This window comes from Aedes albopictus, chromosome 2 (assembly GCF_035046485.1).
Source record: "Aedes albopictus strain Foshan chromosome 2, AalbF5, whole genome shotgun sequence".
Taxonomy (NCBI): Eukaryota; Metazoa; Arthropoda; class Insecta; order Diptera; family Culicidae; genus Aedes; species Aedes albopictus.
The window spans coordinates 415,815,217-415,830,950 of NC_085137.1; the positions used below are offsets into that span (position 1 = coordinate 415,815,217).

At 39.2% G+C, this 15,734-nt stretch overlaps 1 protein-coding gene across 3 annotated transcripts in view; it reads right to left on the reverse strand.

Moving 5' to 3' along the window:
* The window catches only part of LOC109426813 (WD repeat, SAM and U-box domain-containing protein 1), a 398,043-nt gene extending 384,160 nt beyond the window's left edge, over positions 1 to 13,883 (reverse strand). The window contains exons 1-2 of one of the 3 annotated variants that reach the window (XM_062853510.1): positions 13,719 to 13,875; positions 13,181 to 13,654 (exon numbers count right to left, since the gene is read on the reverse strand). In XM_062853510.1, coding sequence (XP_062709494.1) covers positions 13,181 to 13,284 — 104 coding nt within the window. In that variant the 5' untranslated portion in view covers positions 13,285 to 13,654; positions 13,719 to 13,875. Of the gene's footprint in view, positions 1 to 13,180 lie in introns of all 3 variants that reach the window. The other 2 variants (XM_062853511.1, XM_062853509.1) reach the window with 2 other exon arrangements.
* Positions 13,884 to 15,734: the final 1,851 nt, after the last annotated feature.

Below are 15,734 nucleotides of genomic sequence, written 5' to 3' on the forward strand. Positions count from 1 at the left end.
GAAGCGCTCGCGAAAAAATCTGACATCACTGTTTCTCTTCCTTCTTTGGACGGACTTTGCAGCGAACGGACGTGTTTGACAGGTGCTGGTGCTGCGTGTCTGCGTCAGTGTCAAATTTCGAAGAATTTTGCATTCGAATTTACGACAATGGCGTGGTGCTCCCTGGATATTGTAAGTATTGAGTGGTTCCGGCTCACGTTTGCAAGAAATGGAGTGTTATTTTTTTGGTTCGGCGTGCTGGCGGTTGCCGAACTTTGCTAGTTTTGCTAGTGCAGGGATAGGGTTGGTGAAAGATTGTTGTAGCCGGTGCGAGAGGACACCGCGCAGAAAATTGTATAAACCGGTGCGAGAGGACGCCGAACAAAAGATTGTTTTAGCTGGTGCGAGAGGACACCATGCAAAGAATAGTTTGTTGCAGCCGCGTGCGAGAGGAAACCTTGCGAAAGATTATTGGGTAGCCGGTACGAGAGGATGCCGTGCAGAAGATTTTAGCTGGTGCGAGAGGCCGCCGAACCGTTTTTGTTTTCAAAGGTTTCAAAGATTTTCGGCGTCCGATGCAAGAGAACACTTTTTTGAGAAAAAATAAAACCGGAATCATTGCACAGATCAATGAAAAGATTGCGGAATAGAATTGAAAGAAGAATAATTAAAGAAATACTGGAATGTCTGGAAAAAAGTCTGGGATTTTGAAATTCATTTAGATGGGACTTGAATTGAATTTGGTATTGGATTATAATTTGGATTATATTTGAAAAGAACATGGATTGGGGTTGAGATAGACTTGAGTTGTTTTGGGAACTGATATGCGTTTGTTGGATTTGGACAGGATTGGATTCGGATACGATTTGGATTGCATATAATAAGGGTTTTGCTTAGACTAAATTTGTATTGAAACTGGATTGGATTAGATGTGAATTAGACTTATAATAAAAAAAACTTCGCGAGGGAAGGATGGTATCTTAGTTTTATTTCTCCGCAGAGTGTCGGTATGCGAGAGGCATTTACTTCCGGATAGCGAACGAAAGGCTTGGTCACGTGGTTGATGGATGAGTAACGATGCAAAAGACTTTATGAAGAGGTGCGAAAGTAGACGAAAAAATTAGAAGAATTGGAATTGTAAAGAATTTTGGTTTATTGTAAGCGGATTTTTAGTAAATTCAGATTGAAATTGAACTGAAATTTGATAGGATTTGTTTTGAATTGAATTAGGATTAGATTTTTATACATTTCGACTGAATTTCTATTGGATTCCCATAAACTTGAACGGGATTTCCATTGGATTTCAAATGGATTTGGATAGTACTTTCATCGATTTGGGCGGCATTTGGATTTGATCTGGATTGAATTTGGGCTTTGATTGAGTTTTTATCAACTTGGATTTGACATGGATTGGAATGGGATTCAACAAGGATTTAATGCGGAGTGGAATGGATTGATTTTTTTTATTTATATATATTTGGATTGAATAGGGATAGAAGGAAGATTATATTGGAATTTGGTTCGGAGTGTAATTGGATTGGATTTTCTTTAATCTGAACTGTGATTGGATTGGATGATGATTGGATTTGGCTTAAATTTGAGTTGGATTGGATTTTTATCAATTTGTGCTCGATTTGGATTAGATTTCGATAGGATTTCCATCGATTTGCACTGGATTTAGATTGGATAGAGTTTGAATACGATTTCCATCGTATTAAGATTGATTTGGATTTGGATAGAATTTTTCATCAATTTGTAATGGATGTAATGGATAAATTGAAATTTGATCTGTTGTTCGTTTAGAGTAAGATTAATTGTAATGTATTTTGAATTAAACTTGGGTTTTATAAGGACACATAGGTGTAGATTATTTTTCATATAAACTCATGCAATGCATTTTTTTTAACTACGCAAGTGACAATAAAATTATTTGTTTCAATCAAATTTAATAAGAAGAGTAGAGGAGGGGAATAATGTAGTGTATATAGCGTACTATAAAATTGTTGATAAAACTGTGTTTGCAAATGAATCGATAAACTTATTCGATTCGAAGATGCAAATTTATTCCAGTGCATTTGACAACACTGAGTCGACATAACGAATCGGTTCAATGGGTTCAATGACAGATGCGCCGAACAAGAAGAGACCGTCGAAGCAAGCCGAGCATCAAGCCTGCTCGGTTTCGGTTTTCTCTTCCTTCTTTGGACGGACTTTGCAGCGAACGGACGTGTTTGACAGGTGCTGGTGCTGCGTGTCTGCGTCAGTGTCAAATTTCGAAGAATTTTGCATTCGAATTTACGACAAGAGCCTATAGCTCCTTACCACAGCGGGTTAAGAACAACAGAATATCCTGAAGATTCAGGTTTCTGAAGTCAGTTTCACCTAATAAGTGTTTACCGAATACTCGGAAACGCAGTTGCGCGAAAACTGGACAGTTACATATCAAATGATACGAAGTTCCATAATCGGATTCACAGCTATCACAGGCAAATGAATCAGCTTGCTGAATATTCGCCATGTGATAGCTGAGTCGACAGTGGCCAGTCAATGCTTTGACCAGCATGTTGCAATTCTGCTTAGACCAAGGCTTAGACAGATTAGTTAGATACTTCGCCACCCGTAGAGATGGCTCAGCACTATACAATTTGGTTTGACGACATGACTCCAAACTATTCCAATATTGTCTGTGTTGAGTGACAGCCCAGGTGTGAATCTGAAGCTTTGTCCAACACTTCGATACCGGAATAGCTGGCTCAGGGCCAATGAAGTCATGTGATGCTCCAGAGCGAGCTAACTCATCAGCCAATTCATTTCCAGCGATGGAAGAATGGCCAGGCACCCATACAAAGTGCACAGCGTTTGCTGAATTCAGCTCCTCGATTTGAGTTCGACAAGCGATAACTATCTTCGACCTAGAGTTGGCCGAAGCAAGTGCTTTGATAGCAGCCTGGCTATCTGAACAGAAGTACATTACTCCGCACATAAGAGCAAAGATTTCGGCCTGAAAAACGGTGCAGTGTCTACCAAGTGAGTAAGACTGATACAGCCTTAGCTCACGAGAATAAACGCCAGCACCTGCTCGACCTTCGAGAAGGGAGCCATCAGTATAACATACAATGCCGTCTGAAATACTTCTTTCCAGATAACCAGATGTCCACTCTTCCCGGGAAGGGTATTTCGTGGATAATGTCCTATATGGGAAGTTATAAGCAATTGTAAGATCACTTGGAGCAAGGACAATTTTGTCCCAATTCACCAAAAGTGGAAACAACGAGGTGTGTGTTGATGTGCGGTTCACAGGAGTTTCCTCTAGTAGACCGAGTACCCGTAACCGATAAGTGCAAGAAAGTGCTTCTTGTTTGAGATGAATGTGTAGTAAGGCAACGTCAAAGAGAATTTCTAGCGCTGCCGTAGGAGTTGAAGAGAACGCTCCAGACATCGCCATTAAGCACATCCTTTGGAGATGGCCTAATTTTGATTGGACCGTTCTCACTTCACTCTTTTGCCACCACACAAGACATCCATAAGCCAATATTGGCCGAATCACAGTTGTGTTAATCCATTTGATATACTTGGGTTTTAGACCCCAAGTTGTACCAAAAGTACGCCGGCATTGCCCGAAGGCCATACAAGTTTTCTTGATTCTGAACTCAATGTGAGGTGTCCAGGAAAGCTTGGAATCAAGAATGACTCCAACGTACTTTACCTGTTCAGTCCATACGCGCCAACTTGTGACGTAGTTGGGGGGGCAAGGCTTCTCAAAATTAATGAAATTCGGAAAATATCGACGCAGTTTACATTATTTAGGCATATTTACGTGAAAACTAGTGCATTGAGCTGAAAAAAGTTGAATATTGTCCTATTTTGGAGAGCTTCGCCCCCCAACTACGTCACAAGTTGGCGCCTATGGTTCAGTCACATCGATTTCAGAATCAAAGAGACGCAAAGGTCGAACGCCATTACGGTTTTGCTTTCCGTAAAAAGAACAATAGATGTTTTACTCGGATTAACCGAAAGGCCATATTGGCGACACCAACCCTCAACTATCTGAAGGGCGTTTTGCATCAGGTCGAAAAGGGTGCTGATGCACATACCAACTAACAATGTTAGGTAGTCGTCGGCAAAACCATAAGTAGGAAAACCGCTATTATTGAGTTGCCTCAATAGCGTATATGCTACGAGATTCCACAAAAGCGGTTATAAGACTCCCCCTTGGGGGCATCCACAAACACTCAATTTCCTAATCCCTGCTAGACGCAATGTCGAGAAGAGATATCGGTTTCTGAGCATTTGGTGAATCCAATTGGAAATCATTGGAGATATGCCATGACTCCGTGCGGCTTCCAATATGGCATCGAAAGGCACGTTGTCAAAGGCACCCTCGATATCTAAGAAAACACCCAAACAAGATTGCTTTTGAGCGAATGCTTTCTCGATATCGTAAACAACCTTGTGTAAAAGAGCCACAGTGGACTTACCAGATTGGTAGGCATGTTGGTTCACATGAAGAGGCACGTTGGCCAGATGAACATCACGGATGTGATGATCCACAATGCGTTCTAGGCATTTCAGAAGAAAAGAGGTCAAACTGATAGGTCTGAAACTCTTTGCTTCTTCATACGACGCACGACCCACTTTCGGAATAAACTTTACAGTAATATCCCGCCAGGATTTGGGAATATACCCTGTAGCAAAACTGCAAACAAGTAGTTTTTTCAAAACATGTTTGAAATAATCAAATCCCTTCTGAAGCAAAATAGGATAAATCCCATCCGCCCCAGGAGATTTGAAAGGAGCAAAGCTATTAAGTGCCCACTCGATCGATTCTATAGTTACAATACTCCGAGCCGAAGCTAAAGAATCATAACTACAAGAAAAGACATCAGGTTCATCTGAAGATGTAATATCCACACATCCAGGGAAATGTGTGCTGAATAAGCATTCCAGAACTTCCTCATCAGAGGAAGTCAGATCGCCATTTGGCAAACGAAGTTCCACTGTTGAAAATGCTTTGACATCCATGTGCACACAACAGAACATGTGCTCGATGAACAAATTGAGATTTGAAATTATGAAAAGAAATCCACGTACTCCGGTGAGACTCGAACTCACGACTCCCAATTCGCTAGACGGGCGCTTCTATTCCTTCAAGCTACGGAGTCACTCGACTATCTCCGTCGCCAGCAGGCCTAGAACTGAACTCGATTCCACAATCGCACATGGTTATCTTCTTTTCACAATCCAAACCCCCTTCGGATGGGATTAGATGAACATCTAACACATTGTCTGTTGTGCACATGTATGTCAAAGCGGGAGAGGATGTTATTTTTAAACAGACAATGTGTTAGATGTTCATCTAATCCCATCCGAAGGGGGTTTGGATTGTGAAAAGAAGATAACCATGTGCGATTGTGGAATCGAGTTCAGTTCTAGGCCTGCTGGCGACGGAGATAGTCGAGTGACTCCGTAGCTTGAATGAATAGAAGCGCCCGTCTAGCGAATTGGGAGTCGTGAGTTCGAGTCTCACCGGAGTACGTGGATTTCTTTTCATAATTTCAAATCTCAATTTGTTCATCGAGCACATGTTCTGTTGTGCACATGGATGTCAAAGCATTTTCAACAGTGTAATTTCCCACATGGCTTGGTCAGCCAAAGCAAAATCAAGAAATTGACAAACGAAGTTCGTTCACCCGGAAATCCTTAGATTTCGCAATTATTTTGTTTAACTGACTGACTTCACTCAAGCTGGAAACATTTGTACAACCGGAGAGCTTTCCTGTAGGCCTTGCGAGCCGACCTGAAAGCCTCCGAACCAGCCGAACGTCGTCTGTTCCAACTCTTTCTACATTGTTTCCTGAGTTTCGCCAGATCAGAGTTCCACCAAGGGGTTCCTCTTGTGATCTTCACAGACCGTAGAGGGCATGCTTCTTCAAAAGCTTCAATGATGAAGGTCGTTGTAGTATCAACGGCATCATCTAAATCACTTGGAGTGTCAATGGATGGTGAGTATCCATGAAATTTGGCCGCAACCAAATCAGTAAAAAGATCACAGTTTGTTGACCGGGGATTCCTGAAACGCAATGTTTGCGAAGTAACATTTAAATGTTCAAAAAAAATGTAGCGATGGTCAGATAAAGATTCTTCATCTGACACATGCCAATTGGTCAACTCGTGACTAATTCTACTAGAGCAAAGCGTAATGTCTAACACTTCCTCTCTAGCAGATACCATGAAGGTTGGGCGGTTGCCTATGTTAAGTAATGCAAGATCTGTACTACTTAAGTATTCCATCAAACTGGAGCCTCTCAAATTAATGTCTGAGCTGCCCCAGATGATATGATGAGCATTAGCATCACTGCCAACAATTAGCGGAAGGCCTTTTGAAGTGCAGTATGCGATGACTTGTTTGAAAGCATCCGTAGGGGATGGTTCATCATGCGGTAAATACATCGAACAATAGACGTATTTCCTGTTGAGGTTTCCAACAGATACATCAATTTTGATAGCACATACATCTCTGGTGGTTAGTTCAGAGATGAGTGTAGCAACTATTGCGTTGTTGACAAGCACACAGGCTCGAGGCATGACACGCGAGTTTGCCATTTCATGTTTACTGAAAGTGGCAAACACCGGGTTCACAAGGTTTCCTAGATAGAAATTTCCCTTACGAAAGTAAGGTTCTTGTACCAAGGCCACTTGGGCTGTACCATTTTGCATAAGTCTGCAAAGATTGATCGTTGCTGTTCTTTTATGCTGAAGATTGATCTGAGCTATCCTAACCGTAGCCACTACCCAAACTAGGTAAGATTAAACTCTTCGCAACAAGCACAACAAAGAACAGCAACAATAAAACCAAATCGGTATCGATTGGAAAACGCCAAAGGCGAGGATACACAGAATGCACTGTGTAAATCGCATAATGCGAAACCATATAGGTGAAAATTTAAACTAAATAACAACATCTTCATAATCCCGCCCTTATTTAGCCTCAAGTGAGACTAAAGAAGGGCAGCTGATTGTCTCGGAGAAACACAAGGTCCACTGCACCATTGCTCCGGTTAGCGCAGTAAGGGATACATACTGTGGAGGGCGCCCTGGTACTCCACAGGCTCCCTTAGCGGTTAGGTTTTTATTAGACCCCCCTAGCCATTCATTCCTAGGCACGGTAAGCATAAAGCCGCATCACACCATGAATTAGGGGTCACCTGTTGGTGGATTCTTACCAGCGGAACAGGCGATCCGTAGTGTTATTCTTAGCCAATTGAGACAATCGCTACCGACACTACACAGCTATCTAGGCTGATCGAGAAAAGAAGTTAATATGATGATCAACTTCATACGGACTCGAACAGCCGGACTTTTCCGGCTGAGTGCACACTCACTGGAAATGAACTCGAAAATTGTTATTGTAACTTATAAAAAACAAAGACAAAGTAATGAGGAGGATTATTGCCTGTTGGAGGAAGGCTTGTTGAGATTTGCTTTACTCCAGCGGGCTTTTTCCAACTTCCAGTAGTCCTTTCATAAAGTCCACCAGAAAATTCAACCGGAAATTCTCAAGGAATTGTACCAGTAATTCCAGGAGTTCTGATCGAAACTCCAGTAGGATTTACAACCGAAATTCTTATATCCTTTCCACCTCGAATTTCTGTATTAGCACCACTGCAAATTCCCGCAGGAATAACATCCTCCAGTAGTTCCACCGAGCTTTCCTCTAGAGTCTAGAAGTTCCAACGAAAATTCTTGTAGCAGTGCCTCTAGAGGTTGCACCGGAAATTCTCTCGACAGTAATTTTTAAGAACTGTTTCCGAAGTTACAACGGAAATGCCTCTAGGATTTTCTCAGGAAAATCCTCTAGTAGTTTCGCTAAGAGTTCCGTTACGAATTTTTCTAGGAGTTCCAAATAGAATTTCTCTAGGAGCTCTTTCTGGAATTCCTGTCAGAGTTTTACTGGGAATTCTGCTCAAAGTTTTAATGGGAGTTCTTCCAGTTACATCAGAAGGTTCACTCGAAGATCATCTGTGAATACTAGGGCCGCCTTCGGTAATATCCCGAAATTGTAGTAGTTGATCCACCGTGGATCCGTCCAGTATATCCACTAGGAAACCCTCTAAGACTTCCACCGGGAATTCCTGTAGGGCGTTCCACCAGAGGTTCCCCTAGGAGATACAGCAATAATCTCTGTAGGAATTCCACTAGGGATACGTCTATGAGCTCCAAAGAGAATTTCTTTGGGAGTTGAACCGATTATTTCTCGAAGTACCACCGAAAATCTTTTCAGAAATTCCTTCAATAGTTCCAAAGAGAATGTTCCCAAGAATTGGGTTTTTAAATTAAGAAAAATGTTTTGTTTTTCCGATTTCATACGAAAGAGCATCTTTTTCTGAGCCACTATGATTTTTTTTTTCAGAATTTTAGAACTTTATTTTGGTGCCTAAAAACAATTTCAAGGAGATTTTTTGAAATCACCTTTTGACAGCTGAGCAACTGCTTGACAGCTCCGCCCAGTACAAAATGCGACGAGGGGTGATCCGAGAAATCGCTCCCATACAAACTTCAAATTGATTTTTAAATAGGTTCCCGGGCACCAAAATTCATGAAAATTTGGATTTCGGCCCAGTTTGGCATGCAGATTCCGAATATGGAATTATCTCAACACCGCTAAAGAAGCCAATTCCTCAAATTACCGCGAAAAATTAATTGCCAATAAATTTCAGATTGCTAGTATTTGCCTAACAAAAGCTACAGAGATGAAATTTGAAAAAGGCCAAAAAGACCTCAAGACCTTACTAATGCAAGGTATGCACTTCAATCGCTCAAGTAAGTTTCGTTCTGTGCGTTATTTTTCCATGACCAGAATGATCCCGAAATTTAACACAGCAAGCCCCATTTGATTTGACATTTCGTTTCAGCTCCGTACTAGGATCCGGAATAAAGCGACGCTTTCTCATTTCTTGAGCGATTCCTTGCCTGAATTTTCCACGCATCGAGATAGGCCAAGAAATTTCTTGCGATCTGCGTAGGTTAAAAAAACTTTAACCTGCCTTCAACATATTTTTAAACGCTTGTTTGAGTTGTTATCTAAAGTTCTAAATTTATCAATAGAAATACTCTTCATATGCATTGCAACAAATGTCACGAATAGTTACTTTTCTCTGAAAAATTCTGGCTTCATATTTATGAGTTTTATACATCAAAACCATATGTTTTTGTACTGGCGCGGATTTGGTGACCTCGGCGCGGATTTCGTATGGCTTGACGTAAATTTTGCGGTTTACAAATCTACCCTTCTGTAACAGCCCTGCGAGTACAATTCTTTACATTACTAAATTCAATAAATATCATACACTCAGCGAAAAAAACTAGCGAAATTCATCGAAATACCTTATGAAAATTTGCTATAACTAATTCTTATGGATGCCATAAGAATACCTTATGAAAATTGATCGTGCTTGCTATGACAAATTTTATAAGATAGACTTATGAAAAGAACAAAAAAATCTTAAAATGATGCAGACTGGATTCGATTAATGAACGTCGGGATCACCGAGCCCGTGTTTTATCCACACGGCTACCGACGCTTGAGAATATCATGTTGCTAAACGTGAATAAAAGCCAAGCTGTGAGACGATTTTACGTCATAGAGTGACCTTATAAAATTCATCCGAATCATTATGAATTATTTAAAGGCCGTTTCATAAGTTGGGCCTTATGGAAATCTTAAGGTTATTTGGCTGAGTGTACAATAGTATTCGTTTGATTATTATTATATGAACCTAACTATGAATTGGTTGTTCCACTTTTTCCTGCAATATTTGTAATTATACAATTAGATTACTCATGCCCAAAACTCTCCCAAGCATCGTGAACTATTTCCCATTTCTACCGGTCAATAGAAATACAATTGAGTATGTATTCACCAGGTGTCTTCCATAAGATGTCCAACGCGAAGCGATAATGTGTGTTCTCTTGCTAATTACACGAACGTGGGCAAACATTTATAAACCGATTGCGCTTTATCGTCCCATAATCTTGTCCATTTGTGTGTGACAAAACCCCATCCAGACGATGTGGGTTGAAGGAAATTATTGGAGAAATGTATGTGACACATTCTACCGTGACGTTACAACGTTTTGACGCATTCGTAGTCAGATTTTCCTCTATAACTCATGAAAACGAGCGAAAACCGCAAAATATTTTTTCATATTCGGATTCCTTGTAAAATTTCTGATATATTTGACCTATTGAACATTTAGTTTTCATTAGAAAAACGTGTTCAAAATACGTATTTGTAGCGTGACGTTACAACGCGCTAGAATCCGACCCTCTCTAACGCTCTACCAACATCTTAAAAAATCTGCTCGGATTTTTATGATATTCTGAATTTTTTTTCCACCATTGAAATTTATTGGTTTGTTCTTCAATTCAATGGAATAAAAAATTTAAATTTCGGATTTGTTTTTGAATAATCGACTTTTACATTTCGTGACGTTACAACGCCCGTTCAGTTTCAAACAGGGTTCTGCTCGCGTTGTAACGTCACGAAAATGCACAACATGTTAGAATCAGAATAATCAGCCAAATTTACCCAAACTTGTGAATATTTCATTGCATTATCTTCACTGCTTCAACGGGAACTTTATTCTATTGAAAATCCGTTTTGTGATAAATGGCTCGGAGGGCCAAAAAATTGATAATCATGAAGGTTAATGACACCGGTACCCATCTTTGGTTTAGTATCACCCATATTCTTCTAGTTTTGTTCCAAAGACTAGCACACTGAGATCCATTATTTTGCACCGCCAGATATTTAAATTTTTCAGCATATAACTCATCACGCCGTCGAGAGGCACATTCTACCGTGACGTTACAACGTTTCTACGGATTCGTAGTCAGATTTTTCACTACATAAGTGACCCGATTTTGTCAGCCCCTTTTCGGAACACATGTTTTGCTCCCTGCAAAAACTTGAACAATTTTTCAAACTTTTTATCCCTGTATGTTCTGCATCTCAGTTGTAGGTTGATGATAAACAATAATAAAATAATAAAAATTTGACTGTAAGATAATGGAAGTGAAAAGTTTGTCGCAAAATGGGGCTGACAAAATCGGGTCCTTACTGTATAATTCATAAAAACGACTGTAAACCTCAAAATATTTTATCATATTCAGATTCCTTGAAAAATTTCCGATATGTTTAACCTGTTTAACATTTAGTTTTCATTAGAAAAAAATGTTTAAAATGCGTATGTTTAGCGTGACGTTACAACGCGCTAGAATTCGACCCCCTCTACCGCGCAACCAACATCATGAAAAATTTGCTCGGATTTTTATTTTAAACTGAAAATTTCTCCCACCATAGAAATTTATTGGTTTGTTCTTCAATGCAGTGAAATAAAACATATACATTTCAGATTTGTTTTTGGATAATCGACTTTTACATTTCGTGACGTTACAACGCCCGTTCAGTTTCAAACAGGGTTCTGCTCGCGTTGTAACGTCACGAAAATGCACATAATTTTTGAATCAGAATAATCAGACAAAATTGCCCGAATTTGTGAATACATTATTGCATTACTTTCACTGCTCCAAGAGCAACTTTATTCTATAGAAAATCCGTTTTGTGATAAATGGCTCGGAGGGTCAAGTTATCGCTATTAGCAGTATGATAACACCTTCATGAAAGTCAATGGTACCCATCTTCAGCCTAGTACAGTCGAGCACTTGACACTGAAGAAGTCTGTAAGTCACAGACGAAATAGGCCTATCTGTCCGAAGATAAGCACAGTAGTAGAATTAAAAGGAATTTGCTCGTCCTTTCTAGTTTTTCTTTAAAAGAGTTATTCATTTTTTATTTTCTTTTGCAAAAGTAAAGTATTAGTGAAGTGTTTTTAAATTAAACTAGAGTCTGAAGTAACAAGTTCTACTAAAAGCTCTAAAGTAATAGTAAAATTTCGTCAGTGTTTCGTCTGTTGGCCACTCATATCACAGAGATTTTCGGTTTGAGTGGTATTAGATTACGATTAAAAAAAATTACAATATCGCAGTACAATTACATCGTAGATTTTGGCCAAACACCATCTTCTCCGTCCTTCAAAAGTCTACGTAGTTTATGAACGGGCAATGGTACGTAATTTATAAACGATATCTTGAAAAAGAGCTCATACACAACAAGAACGTAACTGTTTTGAATATAGAACTACGTTTGTCCAATTCAGAAGCCGTCCAAGCCAGAAAGATTTGGTCTTTTCCACAGAACTTTTTTTCGTGACGTTACAACGCAAACTTCAACCAGGTGAAACTCAGGCTTCCGTGGACCGATTTAATTTTTTTTAGTCTCATTTGAAAGATCTTTTCGAGTACAAAGAGCATACAAATTTTCATATTTGTAACGTTTTCCGTATTTGAATAAAATTTAGAAATGTTGATTTTTCGTGACGTTACAACGCAATAAAAACCCATACTATGATCAGCCATATTTCAGAGTTGTAAAGTCTTCCGATTAAAAATCTTTTTATGCTAAAAAATCTACATATATTTATCTACAAATGATGGAAGACTTTTGAAAAATCAGTGTGTTGGTGTTTGAAATACGATAGTTTGGATGAAAAGTGTGCCTAAAAGATTTAAAATCACGATTTTAATGTTGATCTAAATCGTCGTTCAATTTATATTTATTGTCACACTAAAATAATGTCGAATACATTTTTGGATGACAAAAGTAATGTAGAATGTGATAAAAATGTCAAATATGTCATAGCTTAACTTTGAAAAATTGATATTGATGATACGGGGCCCGTAGAATGTGTCATGTACAACCCATCAACGGTTTTGCCTGATGATTGATAATATTAAAAATAGAACTGTTGATGGCAACATATCGATTCTAAGCGTTGGCAATTGATGGATTCGCTTGTTAGAAAGTGTAAGAGAACACTAGATTGTTGAAAGTACGTGTAGATATCACCGGTCCCTGGGTGTTTAATTTCCTTTGCATGGGATCTTTGGCAGGTGAAAATGTACAAAGAAAAATCTTTCTTCCAGACACGAGCAAATCGATCGGGAACACTTCACGGTAGCCCCCTAAGGGACGTTTGATGCATTATAGATTGTAATGCACCTCTGTGATAGCTACTGTGCTTTATTCATAATTGATAGGTACACATAGGGACACAAGTGACCTTGGTGCTGGCGGTATTACCTTGACCCTGTCGCCAGTAACGAATTTCCGAAAAAGTCAACAGACGTGACGTCGCTGGTATGGCTAGACAGCTTCTGCAATATCTTAGTTCTGGAACCACTCATTCTTCTGGTCACAGTAGTCACTGATCACACTGGCACTGGTGGATTCACACTCGCTAAAGAACACAATGACGTGGTGTTTGTTGATGTTCGCGAGACTCTCAATCTTATCACAGAGTGTTAATTATAAGTCGATAACAATACATACACATTGAACACCAAATGTTTCGTTGAACCAAAAATGTGTTTAATTCATTCCCACCTTAGTCTTTTATGAATTAGTCACTTCCGTACAGGTACAATGATAACGTCTGAACGAACAATCAGTGCACCATATCTCCAATGATGAATAAACAACAAACTGCAGATGTGAACACTGCCCCTTTAATCCGCATCAAAACACAACTGTTCTCATCCTAAGACAAGGGCGGAACTGCAAAAAAAAAATCCACATGACATCACTTCGACGACGAGAGACATACTTAGCTATTGCCTACCTACATTATCCACAACGCCAGGAGAGTGGCGAGCGAGAGTGGTATGTAGAAAATTACATTCGAACACGATACAAGCTGTGGTCAGTGATTGGAGGTATCGCACCTATACTGTTAGAACTTTATCATAAATTGCAATTGTAATATTAAGTATATCACTTGCTGAAATGCTATGACGTCGTTATTCAACAACTACGTAGTAAACCGATATCATTTGGACATTCGCGTCACATGGTCTTTCCCAGAATGTCTATCCTTCTCAGGCTACGCATGTGAACTAAGCACGTACGCAAGGCATTCGTAAAAATTTAGCATATTGATCCATGTCCTGTCCAGCCAGATTTCTTATTGTTCTCTTTGAGAGAAATTTCGATGCGTAATATACAAGGTAGCTAACTGTCATAACTACATATTGATATTCGTCGATATACGAAGTAATATATACCATTACCTATATGTACAGCAGCAGCAAAGTCTAGTTCAGGGCAACAACGTGTAGAAAACAAACGAAGTTCACCTGTTGGTCGCCGGTAACCTAGTAACCGTATTTTGTTTACGATGTTTGCGTAGTTGTGTGGGTGCTACGTTTGGGACACCCTTGCACAAACATGTGAGAAAGACATGCGCTGGCGGGAGTTGATATGTTAGAATACGAGAATACTGTAAGGATAACTCTCTTATAGCTTGGACTCAAAATGTGAATCGCTTGTTTGAGTATTTATGAGGTAGAAACACGTGTTTCTTGCACAGTAAGAAATTTGGAATTGAAGGTTTCAAATTCTTTTTTATGCAGTTGGTTTTATGCTAACTAATCTTGAATAGTGATATTTAGTATCTGTTTTATATATATATATATATATATATAAATATTGTTGCCGGAGAAAAAACAGCGTAGTTTGAATCAACAAACACGTTTGTTGAATTGCAAGCTAAGAAAATAGTTGTTTCAAAATGAACTTTTGTTGTTTCGAACCAACAATTTCAGTTTGAAACAAACTAGTAAATTAGTTGTTTTCACTACCGCATGCTACGATAAAACAACAACCGAATCGGTTGAATTCGACAAACTATTTTGTTATATCTACCAAACTCTTAGTTTGTGTTTGACCACATCTAATCTGAATACTTTTTAATTTGACCCCCTCGATTCTGCAAGTCGTTCAAACTAAAAATGGTTCAAATATCATTCTGCTCATGGAACGGGGTCAAACGGAACGTAGAATCAAAATCAAACAGCAAAAAGGGTTATCATCAGTGTGTTTTTCGATGCCCACAGGGTTACTAGAAGTTCAAATTAAAAAATGAACCCCGTTGGTTTGCATGAGGTGTCGTTCAAACCAACGGGGGTAAACGGTACCTGTTTCATTTTGTTAGCGTTAATAACAAATGCATTAAAACTGAATCAACAAACCCTTCACCACAACACTCGATTCGTGGATGCAGTCCTTATCCTCGGTCGCGTCCCACATTTGCCGTAAGATTCTGCTCGAGATGTGGCTGGAAGTTCTTGGTTTTAGGGAAGTTTAGTAAACCTGAAATATCTCAAAGGTATTTTTGCTCTGAGTTTTACAGAACTTCACGGATCTGGGTGGGTTAGGCTAGGTAACGTAACTTTTTATAGCACAAATGTTTCAAAGGTACAAAACAATGCCTGCTAGTCTTTGGAGAATATTACTCCCCATAAAAGCATAACAGTAACATTCGACAGAATTAGGCATTGGAGAAAATTGGACCCAAATCCTAGAACAAACTTAAAAATTTTATTCAGGTAGTCGAAAGTACTTGTAATTTGATGACGATCCCCGATATTAATTCAATAACAGCAAAACTTGCAAATGTTACGACTATGCGGTTATAGGCAGATTAGTAAGTATGATTCATTATATATCTTTATTTAGTGTAGCAGCAGGCTAGCATTGTAAGTGTAGATATAAAGTTCCATGAAAGATTGAATGACCTGAATTATCACAAATATTTCATGAAATGACCCTTGAGAGTTAAGAGATTCATGGATCCTAT